Source organism: Scyliorhinus torazame, chromosome 21 (assembly GCF_047496885.1).
Source record: "Scyliorhinus torazame isolate Kashiwa2021f chromosome 21, sScyTor2.1, whole genome shotgun sequence".
Taxonomy (NCBI): Eukaryota; Metazoa; Chordata; class Chondrichthyes; order Carcharhiniformes; family Scyliorhinidae; genus Scyliorhinus; species Scyliorhinus torazame.
Genome location: NC_092727.1, coordinates 110539317 through 110555444, shown reverse-complemented (window position 1 = coordinate 110555444; position 16128 = coordinate 110539317). Strand labels below are relative to the sequence as shown.

The following is a 16128-nucleotide window of genomic DNA, read 5'->3' as shown; positions in this document are numbered from 1 at the left end:
GTCTTGTTGAAGTTGTACAAGACATTGGTACGGCCACACTTGGAATACTGTGTGCAGTTCTGGTCACCCTATTATAGAAAGGATATTATTAAACTAGAAAGAGTGCAGAAAAGATTTACTAGGATGTTGCCGGGACTTGATGGTTTGAGTTATAAGGAGAGGCTGGATAGACTGGGACTTTTTTCCCTGGAGCGTAGGAGGCTTAGGGGTGATCTTATAGAGGTCTATAAAATAATGAGGGGCATAGATAAGGTAGATAGTCAACATCTTTTCCCAAAGGTAGGGGAGTCTAAAACTAGAGGGCATAGGTTTAAGGTGAGAGGGGAGAGATTCAGAAGGGCCCAGAGGGGCAATTTCTTCACTCAGAGGGTAGTGAGTGTCTGGAATGGGCTGCCAGAGGTAGTAGTAGAGGCGGGTACAATTGTGTCTTTCAAAAAGCATTTAGATGGTTACATGGGTAAGATGGGTATAGAGGGTTATGGGCCAAGTGCGGGCAACTGGGACTAGCTTAATGGTAAAAACTGGGCGGCATGGACTGGTTGGGCCGAAGGGCCTGTTTCCATGCTGTAAACTTCTATGATTCTATGATTGTTAGCGGCGAGATGCTGAGTAACGACGACTCAGATGGCGAGACTGCCTGTAACGGCAAGAAGTTCATTGGGGCTTATTGTCGGCACTAAGTGCCATTGAATATGGGCCGCGATCTCGCCAATGTGGCTGTCGAGAAACACTCCTCCAATTATGCCCAAAATGACACTTCAAATTTTTCCCGTTAAATTGCGCCCTAGATCTGATTCATATTGAGATAATGTCAAAAGATGAAAATCCTGAGAGGAATCATGAAGTGTTATAACACAGAAGGTGGATACCCAGCCATCATGCCAGTCCTTTGAAAGATATTCCAATTTGTTCTGCTCTATTGCTCTTCCCCCTGCCTCCCCCCGTACCCCTGTTTTTAAAAAAAACGTTGTCCTCTTCTCTTGCGATAGTTACTACTAAGTCTGCTTCTGTCACTCTTTCAGATGGTGCATTCCAGATCACAGCAACTTGTTGCTTTAAAGCCCTTAATCCTTCCCATTTCTGTTCTATTTTAATCTATATTGTCATTCAGGGAACTCTAACATTGGATGCCATTTTCTCTCCCTTGCGAGAATGTGTGTCTCCTGTTCCTAAACCATTTCCTCAAAGGAAGTCTTCTATTGTTCAACTACTATGTTGCCTACCAATCTTTGAATCCACTCCAGCTGGGCCAAGTGCCTTTCCACACACTGAAATTCCCCTCTTCCAGTTTAGTAATTTTGCTCATCATCACTGATCTTTTTCCTTAACTTGATGACATCATAATTAGCGTTTGCCAAATCCTCCTCGACACTCCATTTCCCCGATATCGTTCCCCAGAACTAAGTTCCTTCCCGTCTGCACTTTAAACAGTTTGGGCTGCCATCACCTGGAAGTTGTCATGGGAGTGTCCCTTTAAGAAATGTTTTGTCTGATCAAATGGCTTCAGTGATGTAATTGTGTGGGTGGAGCTGGGCTGTGGCTCAGGGTTTTACTTTCATTTTGGTTTGGACTGTTTTGTGGCTCTGGGTTTTTCTGCTTTGGTTTTCACATTTGGAAGCTGGATTCAGACAGAGAATGTCTTGTCTCTCTCTCTCTCTGCATGTTAAAAGGTGTCTCCAGATCACTTGATAATTTAAAAGTGATAACTGTTTTCTGGAAGGAATTCAAACCTACTGTTTTGGTAAAAGGATTTTCTGGTTTATGGGATGTTGTTATTAAATTGAAACAGTTAAGGGAAGTTATTAAGGGTTATGTATAGAGTACTGTAGCTGTGTGGGTATTGATGTTTGTAGTTGATAAAAATGCTTACTGTGTGTGTTTATAAAAATGTTAACTGAATTCATAGAATAAACTTTGTATTTGATTAAAAGTGCATAAGGCCTCTGTTGAATAACACCTGAAAGGCAGGCCCTTGTGCTCATCGTAAACAAAATCTATAAACAGTTGTAGGTCAGGTGAACTCCATGATATACTTTGGAGTTTTCTAAACCCTGGTCCATAACAAAATGACTGTGCATAAAATGATGGAGCAGCACGTTTTCTCCAGGAATACCTCGCAACAATGCAAGGTGACCTCTCCGCAGGACCATGTGTATAGATTCAGGTTCAGCCAAGACTTCGGCCGGGATTCTTCAACCCTGCGCCGGGTCGGAGAATCCCCGGGAGGAGGCACGAATCCCGCCCCACCACCCCGACGCCGGCTGCCCTATTCTCCGGTGCCGTTTTTCGGGAGCTGGCGGGATTCCCGCAAGTCGGTCGGGGGCCGTTGACAGCGGCCCCCCCCGTCGATTCTCTGGGCCCCGATGGGCCGAGTGGCCGTAAAACTTTGGCCAGTCCCGCCAGCGTGAATTACTCACCTCACGCACGGCGAGACCTGGCAAGTAAGTGTGCAGGGGCGGTCCTGTGGGGGAGCGAGGGGGGATCCGACCCTGGGGGGGCCCCCATGGTGGCTTGGCCCGCGATCGGGGCCTACCGATCTGCGGGCGGGCTGGTTCCGTGGGGGGCCTTCTTTTCTCCGTGCCGGGCCCCTGTAGGGCTTCGCCATATTGCCCGGGGGCCGGGCGAGGAGTAGGGAACCCCTGTGCATGCGCAGAAATACACCCGCCAGTATGCGCAGACGTATGCCAGCCGGTCCGCGCATGTGCGAGATCACGCCAGCTGTTCCACGCATGCACGAACTGGAGAGTTCCTCACTTTCGGGGGCTGTTGCCGCCGGAGTGGTTGGCACCGATTCTCCCGCCGGTGTGGGGACATAGCCCCATTTTCAGAGAATCCTACCCTTTGTTTATGTAAATTCTCTTTTCGCCTCATTTTATTGCTGTTTGTCCATCAGCCAGCCAACCAGAAACAGTTATTCTCCCAGGGGTTGGTGTACTTGAGTAAGCTGTTAACTGGATTTATTGTTGCAGAAATGATCTCAATAGCAAAGTGTACCCAGGACACTATTGCTAGTTGGGTGCCCAGATGTTAATCAGCCTCCAAGAAAAAGCTTCATGGCTCATTCAGCTATAAATTGTATTTAGCCATAAGGAGGGAACATTTGTGTCTGTAAAATGGGAGCAGGGGTAATAATTCACTGAGGTGAGATGATGGAATTCAGAAATAGGTGCCATGAGCTAATATCTTTCAGCGATGAATGATTTAATGTTTTTTGCTTGGTTGTTAGAATTCAGGGACAGTATAATGTACCACGTAATTTTAGCCCGACTCGGTTTAATTCTCAGAACTGCAGTTCACTCATGAGTCAAGTACAAATTTGAAAGGATTAATCTGCCTTTGTTATAATGAATGGCTTTGATTAAATGGGCACAGAAATAAGTAAAACACTTTTTGTTGTTAACTTACCTCAGCCTGACAGATGCTGGGAGTGCTGTAATTGGTTTCAGCATCCCCAGGGGAGGAGAGAGCAAAGCACCAAGAATCTCTGCTTCTTACCCAACAATTCCTGCTGGAAAGCACATACCGGGAAATCCAGCGGGGACTTGGCAAGTACAAAGAACGAAGAACAATACTGCACAGGAACAGGCCCTTCGGCCCTCCAAGCCTGTACCGGTCATAATACCACTCGTGGCCAAAACCCTCAGCACTTCCGAGTGCCGTGTAAAGAACAAAGTAGCTGTTGACATTCAATTAAAATAAGCAAAATTCAGCGGATGTTGGAAACTGAAGGACAGAGGACAGTGGAAAATCTCAGCAGGTCTGCCAGCATCTATGTGGAGAGAAAGGGTTAACGGCCGGAATTCTCTGACCGTTCGCTGGAGGTGTGATTCTCTGGTCCTGCTGGCAGCGCACCCCCTCCTGCGGGTTTCTTGGCGGAGTGGGGTGGCTTCAATGGGAATTCGCATTGACAGCGGCGGGTCAGAGGATCCTGCCGCCAGAGAACACCGCGCCAAATTCTCCATCCTCACTAGCAGCGGTAGCGGGGCAGACTGGCAACGGAGAACCCCTGCCAACGTTTTGAGTCATAGACGTTGCGTTTGAACTGAAAGGAGTGAGAATGTATCAGAGCTATAGAAGCTGCAACAAAAAGTAGCAACTTTAAGAACCAATGACTGATGGCCTGGTGTGAGGGGGGAGGGGGTGTTTTGTCATTGAGTCCAAAGATGTGCAGGTTAGGTGGATTGGCCATGATCAATGAACAGGGCTACGGGGGTTAGGGTGGGGGAGTGGGCCTGGGTAGAGTGCTCTTTCGGAAGGTCAGTGCAGCCTTGGAGGGCCGAATAGCCTCCTACTGCACTGCTGGCATTCTGTGGATTCAATACATGTTGGTTTACCTCACTGAGCTAGACAGCTGGTTTGTGATGCAGAACAAGGCCAGCAATTCCCGTACCAACTTACCCGAACAGGTGCCGGAATGTGGTGACTAGGGGCTTTTCACAGTATGAAGCTTGTGACAATAAAAGATTATTATTATGTACGGAATGTTAAAAAGCAGAGAGAAGAAAGGAAGGTTTAAGATAGAGGAGAAAGGTCAAAATCTAAAGCTGACCTTGGCTTGTGTCGGCTTCACTGGAGCAGTACAGCAGGTCAAGGACCGATACGTGGGCCTTAGAGCAAGGTGCTGAGTTAAAATGGCACGCAACAGGAAGGTTGGGGTCATGCTTGCAGACACTCATTTGTTTCGGCTGGCAAATGGAGAATGATACTGTAGGGGGTCGGTATCTGTAAACTATATCTGAATCATGTAGCAGCCCCTTTCAGAATGCAGGGGGGGTCCGATATGACAGGTACTTTGAAAATGTTGCTCACCTGGCAAATTTTGGATCCAGGTAATTTTCAGGTATTCAAGAACTAAAACTGCCTGCTAATGTTGTGTATAATGTTGAATTTTATCCTTCTGATCTCTAGTACACTGTACCAATGTGACTTTTCTGATTCCAAGTATCCTGGAGATAAGATTATTTGTTTAATAAAGCTGACGCACACCCAAGTTGCAATTATCAGTTTTATTTTTTGTTTCTGGAATTCATTCAATGTTTTTTGTTAGGCTTTCATGGCTTCTGGCAACTTTCTCACTACCATCACATGGGACCTGGAGGAAAAATAAATCATTAATAGTCCAAACGGTAAAATAATTGGCCCAGCCTTTCCTGAAAACTTGCACGGTAGCAATGGTGCATCTGCAGTGTATTCCATTAATACGGTACAGATTTACCAGAAAACTTCCTTCGAAGTGATTGTTATACCACACCACCCCTCTCTGACCCTTGCTAATCAGGCAGGGTCCCATTATCATAGCTCCACCCCATCAGGCCAATGCCGTGTTGGCTTCTTCGGTCATGCTGTCATGAGACTGAATCAAAATGGCGCTGGGAATTGGTCAGCAGTGTGGTTAATATTAAAGTAAATACCTGGATTTCTACATAGCCTTTCATGTGGGCAGCACGGTAGCACAATTGCTTCACAGCTCCAGCGTCCCAGGTTCGATTCCCGGCTTGGGTCACTGTCTGTGCGGAGTCTGCACATCCTCCCCGTGTGTGCGTGGGTTTCCTCCGGGTGCTCCGGTTTCCCCCCACAGTCCAAAGATGTGCAGGTTAGGTGGATTGGCCATGCTAAATTGCCCTTAGTGTCCAATATTGCCCTTAGTGTTGGATGGGGTTACTGGGTTATGGGGATAGGGTGGTGGTGTGGGCTTGGGTAGGGTGCTCTTTCCAAGAGCTGGTGCAGACTCGATGGGCCGAATGGCCTCTTTCTGCATTGTAAATTCTATGAAATCACCTCAGGGCACCCTAAACTGCCTTGCAGCCAATGATATACTTTTGAAGGGTAGTCACTGTTATAACATAAGATAGGAAAACAACTTCAGTGGGGAACCTCAATAGACTTGAAGAGGCTCTGGCTTAGTTAAATTAATGATGAACATATTTAAATTAGTGAGACATGCATGTGCAGGTTGCAGATCCGGCCAGACAACTTGTGGTTGAAACAGTGTCTGACGCAAAACAGAGTTCTTAAACCACTTGCATCAATATAACTTCACCTTTTCATGTTTTAGCTTAATGGTCGATTCACCTTATTCGGAAATGAATTGGTAGTAGATCTCCTCACTTTTTCTAGTTGTTCTTTTTAATTGGACTCTTGAAGCACAGAGGATCAAGGATCCTCCTACTTTGACTCAGAGGATGATCTTTTCATCCAGCTCCCTTTATTCAGATATAATTTCACATTTAACTTTGGATAAACACCAAATTATTCATGTAATACAGTATGGTATCAGTATTTCACCTCGCTGGAGATTTACCACATCTTCTTACCCATTAACGCTATGGGGTCAATACATTGGTCATGTTTGCACCACTTCCAAATTACCATTATCTTCACTGTGGCACGTTCTAATAATTCCTCCACAAAAATGTGGGGTCAATTTTCCACTGGGGGATTGGGAACACAAAGGCCGAGTGGCAGGCATTTGGCACGAAGTTCACCGTTCCAGGAAATTGCTGGCCAATATATTGGTGCAGCTCTGCAAATGCAGGATAATCTGGTGGGGTTAAGTGAATGACAATAGTGGGAGACCAACTGATTTTATGTCCAGGGCTTCCTCATAACTCAAACCTTTAATATCAAGGTCAGGGTGGCACGGTGGTGCAGTGGTTAGCACCGCTGCCTCACGGCACTAAGCACCCGTGTTCAATTCCGGCCCCTGGTCACTGTCCGTGTGGAGTTTGCACATTCTCCCTGTGTCTGCATGGGTCTCACCCCCACAACCCAAAGATGTGCAGGTTAGGTGGATTGGCCGCGCTAAATTGCCCCTTAATTGGAAAAATTAAAAAAATATATTGCAAAAAACATCAAGGTCTGAATGTTTATTTGTAGGTCCTGATTCCACTGTCAGGAGCTTTGGGAACCCACACATGCGAGCATCTGGAATCAGAGGGTGATTTTGAGAAGACATCAAAATACACGGCTACCTATGGGAGCCCTGTAAAATCAAAGGCAGAAGGTGGTCTCCCACGGTTGGAGGCCAACAGGAGGTCCTCCAGCACTGACACATGGGGAGTCCCTCAGTCAGATGTGGGAGCTGGAGATACATGTTGGAGAAAGAAAGGACACCTGAAGAGGAGGTGACTTTGAAGACGTTTTAAGAGCTGGAAAAGTAAAACGTCGCCGCATATGCAAGGTTAGCATCACAGAGGGGGAATCCCTCCACAGGATGGCCTATGGCCACAGACGTGGCCATCTTTGCCCCTTTGGCCAGGGCAAGGTGAAGGTGGTGAATATTTTTAATGGATTGCTGGCTCCCTGGTCTGCCACCTGGAGGCCATCTTCATTCAGCAACTGGAACTCGGCCTCAGCAGAGGACCCAACGTCTGACTGGAAAATTCCCACCACTTGTGATTGGGTAGTTGTTCCCTTCAGCTCCAGGCTCTTCAAAATATGATCTAAAGGCAGGACCAGGCTAGCAAACCATCACACCAAATTTAAGGTTTTGTAGACTTGTTGCTTGCTTACTTCTACAGCGGATTGACATTTTGAGAGTGAAGTGCTTCTTGCACTATTTTTTCATTAGCTAGTTGTAGATGTGCCTATGATTTAATTGTCCAGCCTTAGAATCATAGAATTCCTACAGTGCAGAAGGAGGCCATTCGGCCCATCGAGAGGAATAGAGCCCATTCCTCTGCCCTATCCCTATAACGCCAACTAACCTGCTCATGTTTGGACACTAAGGAGCAATTTAGCATGGCCAATCCATCTAACCTGCGCCTCTTTGAACTGTGGGAGGAAACCGGAGCACCCCGAGGAAACCTATGCAGACACAGGGGGGAAGTGCAAACTCCACACAGTCACCCGGGCTGGAATTGAACTCGGGTCCCTGGTGCTGTGAGGCAGCAGTGCGCATCACTGTGCCACCTTGCTGCCCCCAAAAAATGGGGCTTGTATCAACTGAAAACAATGGTTTGGTATCAATGAATCTTGTTTGGAATGGGATTCTCCTGCAGAATGCACATGAAGCAGATGGTATCTAGTGTATGTTCATGTTTTAATTGACCCTTTGCCACCTGCTTGCTTCCCAAAAAGACAAGTAACTCAAAAAACATAGATTTATGCCCAGCTTCTATTAGAAGCTTCTATTAGAACAACTTCTGGATGGATTCGCAAACAGGCCAGGCCATCACAAACCTTAACAATAATTTCCATAGTCAGCACAGCAATCATTATATTTGGAACAGCTTGCAGTGCAGGTGCATGGCATAGTAGGTGAATATGCACCACATCGTCCAGCGCAGGAAGTGAAATCTACACCTTCGCAGCTGCATGGACCACCGCTGATCCCACCATTGATGCCAATACTTGACTCAGTCCCATATTTTGCACCAACGGTGTTGGCTGCACAAGAAGAGAAAACGAGATAAGACAAGAGAAATCTCCACTTTGTGATAATTGCAAGGACTAGTTTTCAGCACACATACATTCTCATTCATTGCAAACTCATTTTCAAACAACATGGTTCAAAAAAATGAATACACATGTACACTTTTCTCAAGTTGTCTTCTAATTTACTGGTCATGTTGCCTTAAAATGACTGTGCCACACTTCCCAATGCAAATTACTCGCAGAAATTATCAACCAACTGTTTTAATTCATGTGTGTCTTCAACATATACCAGGTTTATTATATATGATCAGGTAAATTTCATAGTTGTTGGGGGTACAGATCAGGGGCAGGGAGGGAGCTGTGGCAGTGAGTGGGAAACGGATAGAGTGTGGTTGGGGGTGATGGGGGTGTCAGTGAGGGGAGGGGTTTCGGGAAGAGATCAGGTGATGAAAGATGGTGGCAGGAGAGGTCGTTGAGTTGGGGTGAATTTTATAGGTAGTTATGTGAGTTTGGAGCATACACCTCTGCTGCTCCTGGCCTGCAAGCAGGGCTGTAAAAACGCTTACCTGATGAATGCATCCTTTCTCACCTGTTGGTTTCCTGAGGTTTGGGAAACCTGATTGACATGGGTCAAAAATGTAAACTTTGTAAAAATAGAAGTCTGCAGCCTCCTTAAGAGGTTTCCGTAATCTCCAGAGAGCAGATTGGCTTGCCTGCCTCTTCTCCTATCACCATTAAAACTGGAAGTGGTTGCGTTTGTGGGTTCCTGTTCAAATTTTTATCTATTTAATCTCCAACCCAATCCAAACTCCTCCATTTTGGGGGTTAAGATATCCCCCAGGTCTCTGTCTTTTAATCAGCTGAATTAAGTTTCAAGAGGCCTACTGTATAGTAGATATTATTGGCTGGAACTATTTGTGCAGCCCTCTGTCACCAGTCCCAATTGCCAAATGGTTGACTGCCTCTGGCCTTTGGTGTTCACCCAGTAAAGGCTGATGATACTTCAATGCCTTGACGCCTGTTGCACCTAGTTGTAATCATATCAATTTGTAAAGCAGCACAAGTTTCTATTGATTGTAACCGCCGGTAAGCTAATTTCTTAAATAGTTCAACTACACTATTACACACCTGGAAAAATTGAGACTATCATTGATATTCAAGCTGATAGCATAGTGGCTATGTTATTGGAATTAGTAATCCAGAGACCTGGACGAATGATCCACGGACATCAATTCATGTCTCACTATGGCAACCCGGGAATATAAATTTAGCTCATTCAAGAAATCTGGAATGAAAAGCTAGGAATAGTAATGGTGACCATGAAACAACCGAATTGTTGGAAAATTCCAGTTGACCACTGATATCCTTTAGAGAAGGAAATTTGCCATCATTACCAGGTTGAGCTTATGGGGCTAATTCTCTGCCCGTATCTGCAGTGAGTGGAAAAGGCACCGTGGACACAAAATTCCCGCGAGAGTCGGGAGAGTCGAGATCCTGATTTCACCCACACTTCGACGGTGATTCAACAGGGTTCCTGCCCACAAAGGGTGGGATCTCATCTAAATATATTTGACTACATTTTAGTATTATTAATGGGTAGGGAGGCCCCTTCACATAATCTTCCCCTCACCGAATATTCGTACCTTTCCATCATAGTTATTTAAAAATGGGATTCAGTCAAGGGGATCCTGCCAGGGGTGCCAAGGCATTGCCCCTTGGCACAGGTTGGCACTAACCCCATGGAAGTGCCAGCCCGGCAGTGCTAACCTGGAAATGCCAACCTGTGCTACCGGGCAGTGCCAGGGATGGACCCTTGCGGGGGAAGCCCATTTCAGGGTTCCCCTGATGTAAGGCGGGGAGGGAGGACAGATGCCTTTGAAGGTGGGGAACTTACCTGTGAAGGAGGGCGGTATGGTGATGCAGTGGTTAGCACTGCTGCCTCACGGCACTGAGGGCCCGGGTTCTATCCTGGACCCGGGTCACTGTCCATGTGGAGTTTGCCATTCTCACTGTGTGTCTCACCCCCCCCAACCCAAAGATATGTAGGGTAGGTGAATTGGCCACGTTAAATTGCCCCTTAATTGGAAAAAAAGAATTGTGTCCTCTAAATCTATTTTAAAAAACCATATAAACTACCACAGTGGTGGTGAGGAGAGATGAGAGCCACTGATTCTTGTGCAGTTGAGGGGTGCGGGGATGGCAGTGGAAGATCCGCTGATACTCCTGTGGATGGGGGGTGGGTTTTGCCCCGAAGGTGATTATGGATGGATAATGGATGCTGACCTTGCTCGGGATGCCATATTATATGAATGAATATTTAAAACACTATTGGTTTCTCAACAATTCTAAGAGCCAGTTCCAGTGGTAAAGAATAGTGGAAATCAACCCGTATTGCCGCTTCTGTATGTGCCCCATCAACAAAGACAGGTGGCAGAGTGTTGTCTTTCCTTCATTTTACGCTTTGTTAAACTTGTCAAGTCAAAATCTTTTTCAAGATAAAAATGAAATGTGAAATGGAAACACCAGTCATGCATTTTGCTTCTCATGGGATGTGTTTGACTATTAGGACCTGAAGGAATTATGCCATTGCTTTGTGCTAGGCAGAAAAAAATAACAGACCTCACCTATGAATATAGAAAACAAATCTTTTTAAAACTTGTTGAAAAAGTACCTTAACAACATTTTATAAAAATGTATGTGTTGGAAATGGTTTTTAAGCTGGTGATTCCTTATTTTTAGCAAGGCTATCACAGCTTAAGCTTCACTGTATTCTTTCGTTGCACAATCAGAAATGGAAGTTCTAATCACCTCAATAAGAGGTAATGCTTATTTACTTACGATCATTCTCCAGTTCAAGTTCAATGGGGTAATGATCTGAGACTTCTTTGACCTGAGAATTAAATCTAAGATGTAAGTACGTTGTTTAAAAATATGAAAAAGAATTCTAATTCTCCCCTTTAATCAAAGACTATAAGGCTGGATTCCCCCAAAATGGGACTATGTCCCCACGCCGGCATAAAACGTTGGTGTTTCACTCTCGAGGTTCCGATAAAAAAGATCAACAAATTCACTCACTTTCAGGGGGCTAGCAGGGACCCAGAATGATTCACACAGCTTTAGCTGCGGATACGGGCCCCCGCACGTCCGGTTTCGAGTCCGCGCACGGCAGCGGCCGCGCCGAGTGCCATGGCGGACACGGACCACGGAGCCAGCTGGAGAATGTAGCCCCCCCCCCCCCCCCACCCCCCCCCACCGATCGGCTGCGCGCCTGATGATCCGACCGGCCCAATCTGTCCCCCAGCCACCCATAAGGCGCACCCCTGGTGCCCGACCCCCCGCCCCCACCAGGGCGGGTGCGCTCTGCGTCTGCAGTCGCGAGGTTCCCGAATGGCGATAGGTGGTTAAAATCACGCCGTAGGGAACTCGGCCGGTTGGGAGTGGAAGGTCGCTGGGCGGGCCTCTGGCAATGGCCCCCCAGCCGCGCGGAGTACTCCGCGGTGATGCCGATTCCCGAGTCCCGCAGAATCGCCGTGGAGCTGCAGAGAATCCAGCCCTATGGGTGGGTTTACCGACCCACCAGCGGAATTTACAGACCCCGCCTTTCCCGATGACTGCGTCCCTCGTCGCTGGGAAACCCGTGCGTCGGCGTGGGACTGGAATATCCCACCGGTGTGAACAGCTGGTAGATCATGCCCAATATAATTTGACGACCGCAATGTGTCTCTCCAGTTTTATATTAGTAAATAGTTTCAACCTACTGACTCGGTGAGGAATTTCTCTAACAACTTAACAAGACATGCAATGTTTTCATTCTTACTGTATAATAAGGGAGGCCATAAGCTTCCTGGAAATTGAAGGTCTTGACTGAGCCAGGAACTATGGTCTTAAGCAATCCTTTCGTGGTCACAACAAACCTAAGAAAAAAAAGACTTGTACTTATACAGCGTCTTTCACAATGCCCCAAAACACTTTACAACCAATTAAGCACTTTTGAAGTGTAGTCGCTATTATAATATAGGAAGTGTGGCAGCCAATTTGTGCACAGCAAGGTCACACAAACACAACGTGACAAGGACCAACTTTTCTTTTGTGACGTTGATTGAAAGATAGGAACTGACCAGATAACTCCCCTGCTGTCTTCAAAATAGTACCACAGGATCTTTTATATCTGCACAAGATAGTGCCTCACTTTAATGTCTCATCCAAAACACAACAAATTTGTCAGTGTACCGCTGGAATGTGACTTGAACCCACAACCTTCTATATCAAAAAGCAAGAGCTATCAACTGAGCCATGACTGCTACCATTACACAGCACTGTCAACATTTAAAATGTGACTGGGCTGAATCAGTGAACATATTTTTGAAATATGAAATACATGTAATAAAAATAGTTTCATCCATGTCCACTAAACATTACCTGTCATAGGCACAGTGTGTGTATTTACTGACAGTTGTATCTATCGCATCATCAATGAGCCAATGAAAATTCTTATGTTGACGTAGTCGTATATGGGGCCAATCACTATCCGTGACATATCTACAAGCTGCGTTGTAATCTCCAAGTATCAGGATGTTCTGCATTACAAAGCAAGAGACAACAAATGGAGTTAGACAGGAAATGTCCTATTTCTCTGAATGATCAAGCCATGATTAACAAAAACAACTGCTACTAGCAATACTGTGGCACCTGTAATATGATAAAACAGCCCAAGACACTCCATAGTAATGTTATGAAGGAAAATTCAATGCTAAGCCACCAAAGACACCATTAGGACAGATATAGCCTTAGACTTGACCAAAGATTAAGGGGGAAAATCAAAAGGCCGAGTGTACTGAACATGCACTGCATGTTCCAAAGTACACAACACGCCCTTTCGTATGACATAATACAACTTACAAAATTGAATGAAATTATTTAAGGGCAGGCTTTTCGAAATGAAAAAAATGAACAGAGGGGGCTTCACTCTGCATCTAGTTATGATTTAATTCACCTGGTAGTACCTGACATTGGCATCATATACAACTGCATAGACGGTGTGACCAAATAGGCCAGAAGGTAAGTCGTCAATAGTTCAGGCCAGAGAGGGATGTGGGGACCATTAGAAACCAAGGTGCTGTGGTGGATGTGAATTCAGAGATCTTGGTCAATGAAATGAATGTGCCCAGTGCTCAGCTCGGCTTGACTGTTTTTAGTCGGGTAATGTTTGCTCAGATACCATGAGGATGAAACTAAGTGGATAATTTTAATGTAGCCTGCCCAGGTTGAGATGGGATTTGATTGGTTTTACTGTCAACCCAATTTGACTCTTCATTGACATCATTGGGTATAAAATGGATACAAAGCCCAAACCTTGCTGCGTGGGCAAGGTTAATATTACCCCTAAGGTAATGAAGCATTTAGGTGAAGATCCATGATAAAAGGATCCAAAAATCCTATGGCTTGCCCCGCAATTAAATGCTGCTGATCTCTGCTCCTTACTCCGCTACAGTATCCATGCTCAGGGCTTGTTCATTAACCTGGCTTTGGCAGGTGTCTGTGCCAGATTAGGCACCCAGTAGAGGAAACACAGAAATATGGCTCCCAGGCTTTACATGATGGAAGTTATTCATGAAGGCCCCACCTTCTCAACCTTGTCCCTCGCCTGAGGTGTGGTGATCCTCAGGTTAAATCACCATCAGTCAGCTCTCCCCCTCAAAGGGGAAAGCAGCCTATTGTCATCTGGGGCTATGGCAACTTTACACATTAGATTTGTCCATGACTATGCTTGACAAAGTGCTGCAGTGGCCGGTGCTTTCTGCAATAAACTCTCCAGCACTTTACTGCGTGTCTTTCCGGCATATTGGAAGGTTTTATTAATCTGTTTGGACACATTACAAATGTACCTTTCATAGCCATCAAGTCCTGGGGCGAGATTCTCCGACCCCCCCCCCCGCCGGGTCGGAGAATCGCCGGGGGCTGGCGTGAATCCCACCCCCGCCGGTTGCCGAATTCTCCGGCACCGGAGATTCGGCGGGGGCGGGAATCGTGCCGGTTGGCGGGCCCCCCCCCCCTGCGATTCTCCGGCCCGGATGGGTCGAAGTCCCGCTTCTAGGATGCCTGTCCCACCGGCGTGGATTAAACCACCTACCTTACCGGCGGGACAAGGCGGTGCGGGCGGGCTCCAGGGTCTAAACCGGCCACCACAATCATAAATAACCTCTCGTCATCAAATCAGTAAAGTATTATGGGGTATCCAATGCACTTGGTGGGACAGAAGATGATTATTTGAGGAATTATATGGCCGATGATGATGTGATTGCCGATGTTGAACATACAAGTAAGGCTGTTATGCTGCAGTCATACAGGGTATTGGTGAGGCCACGTCTCGAATATATATATATATATATATATGTATGTATATATATATTTTTTAACACATTTTATTCAAACTTGTATCAAAGTAGGTTATAGCAAATGAACACCCTGGGAAACATTCTTCCCAACAATCAACTATACAGTTTGTACAGATTTTTCTCCTTTTCACCCCCCCCCCCCCTCCCCATCACCCACCCTCCCCACCCCCCTGCAACAAACAGCTCCTCAAACACGGTCACAAACATCCCCGACCGTCTCTCAAACTCCCCTGCTGAGCCCTTTAACTCATACTTTATCTTCTCTAACTGCAGGAAGTCATACAGGCCACCCAACCATGCTGCTACCCCCGGTGGCGATGCCGACCGCCACTCCAGCAAAATTTGCCGCCGTGCAATCAGAGAGGCGAAGGCCAAGACATCGGCCTTCCTCCTCTCCATGAGCTCCGGCTTCTCTGAAACCCCAAATATTGCCACCAATGGGTCCGAGTCCACTCCCTCCTCCACTATCCTGGCTAAGACCGCGAGCACTCCCGCCCAGAATCTTCCCAATTTTTCACAACCCCAAAACATGTACGCATGATTCGCTGGCCCCCGCCCACACCTCTCACACTCATCTGCTACCCCTTGAAAGAACCCACTCATTCTCGCCCAAGTCATATGCACCCTGTGCACCACCTTAAACTGTATCAGGCTCATCCTTGCACAAGAGGAGGTCCTGTTTACCCTTCACAGTGCCTCACTCCATACTCCCCAATTGATCTACATTCCCAACTCCGCTTCACATTTCTCCTTGACCTTCACCACCCGCTCGCCTCCCTGCTCCCCCAGCCACTTATATATATCCCCAATTCTTCCCTCCCCTTCCACATCCGGAACCAGCAGTCACTCCAGCAGGGTGTATCCCGGCAATCGAGGGAACCCCTTCCAGACCTTTTGTGCAAAGTCCCTAACCTGTAGATAACTGAACTCACTACCCCTCGGCAGCTCTACCCTCTCCCTTAGCTCCTCCAGACTGGCGAACCCTTCCTCTAAATACAAATCCCTCACCTTGACCAGCTCCACTTCCCTCCACCTCCTGTTTACACTATTCATCCCCCCCCCCCCCCCCCCCCCCCGGCTCAAACCCATGATTCTCGCACAGCGGCGTTAGCACCGACATCCATTATCATTCATCCTCACCCTCGCTCTTGGCACCACATACAGCAACCACACCCTTGCCACAAATCTCAGCCCAAACCCAAACCTTCGAACAAGTACCGCCACTCCACCCGATCAAATACTTTCTCCGCGTCCATGGACACCACCACCTCCGGTACCAGAGCTCTCGACGGATTCATCACCACATTCAACAGCCGTCTTATATTACTCGCGAGCTGCCTGCCCTTCATGAAGCCTG

General features: G+C 46.8%; 1 protein-coding gene across 2 annotated transcripts in view; it reads right to left on the bottom strand.

The window, feature by feature from the left end:
- Window positions 1-4991: 4991 nt before the first annotated feature.
- LOC140398494 (deoxyribonuclease-1-like) overlaps window positions 4992-16128 on the bottom strand; it is a 29102-nt gene continuing 17965 nt past the window's right edge. For both annotated transcript variants that reach the window (XM_072487248.1, XM_072487249.1), the window contains exons 7-11: window positions 12796-12953; window positions 12194-12290; window positions 11215-11266; window positions 8182-8388; window positions 4992-5092 (exon numbers count right to left, since the gene is read on the bottom strand). In XM_072487248.1, coding sequence (XP_072343349.1) covers window positions 8183-8388; window positions 11215-11266; window positions 12194-12290; window positions 12796-12953 — 513 coding nt within the window. In that variant the 3' untranslated portion in view covers window positions 4992-5092; window position 8182. The remainder of the gene's footprint in view (window positions 5093-8181; window positions 8389-11214; window positions 11267-12193; window positions 12291-12795; window positions 12954-16128) is intronic.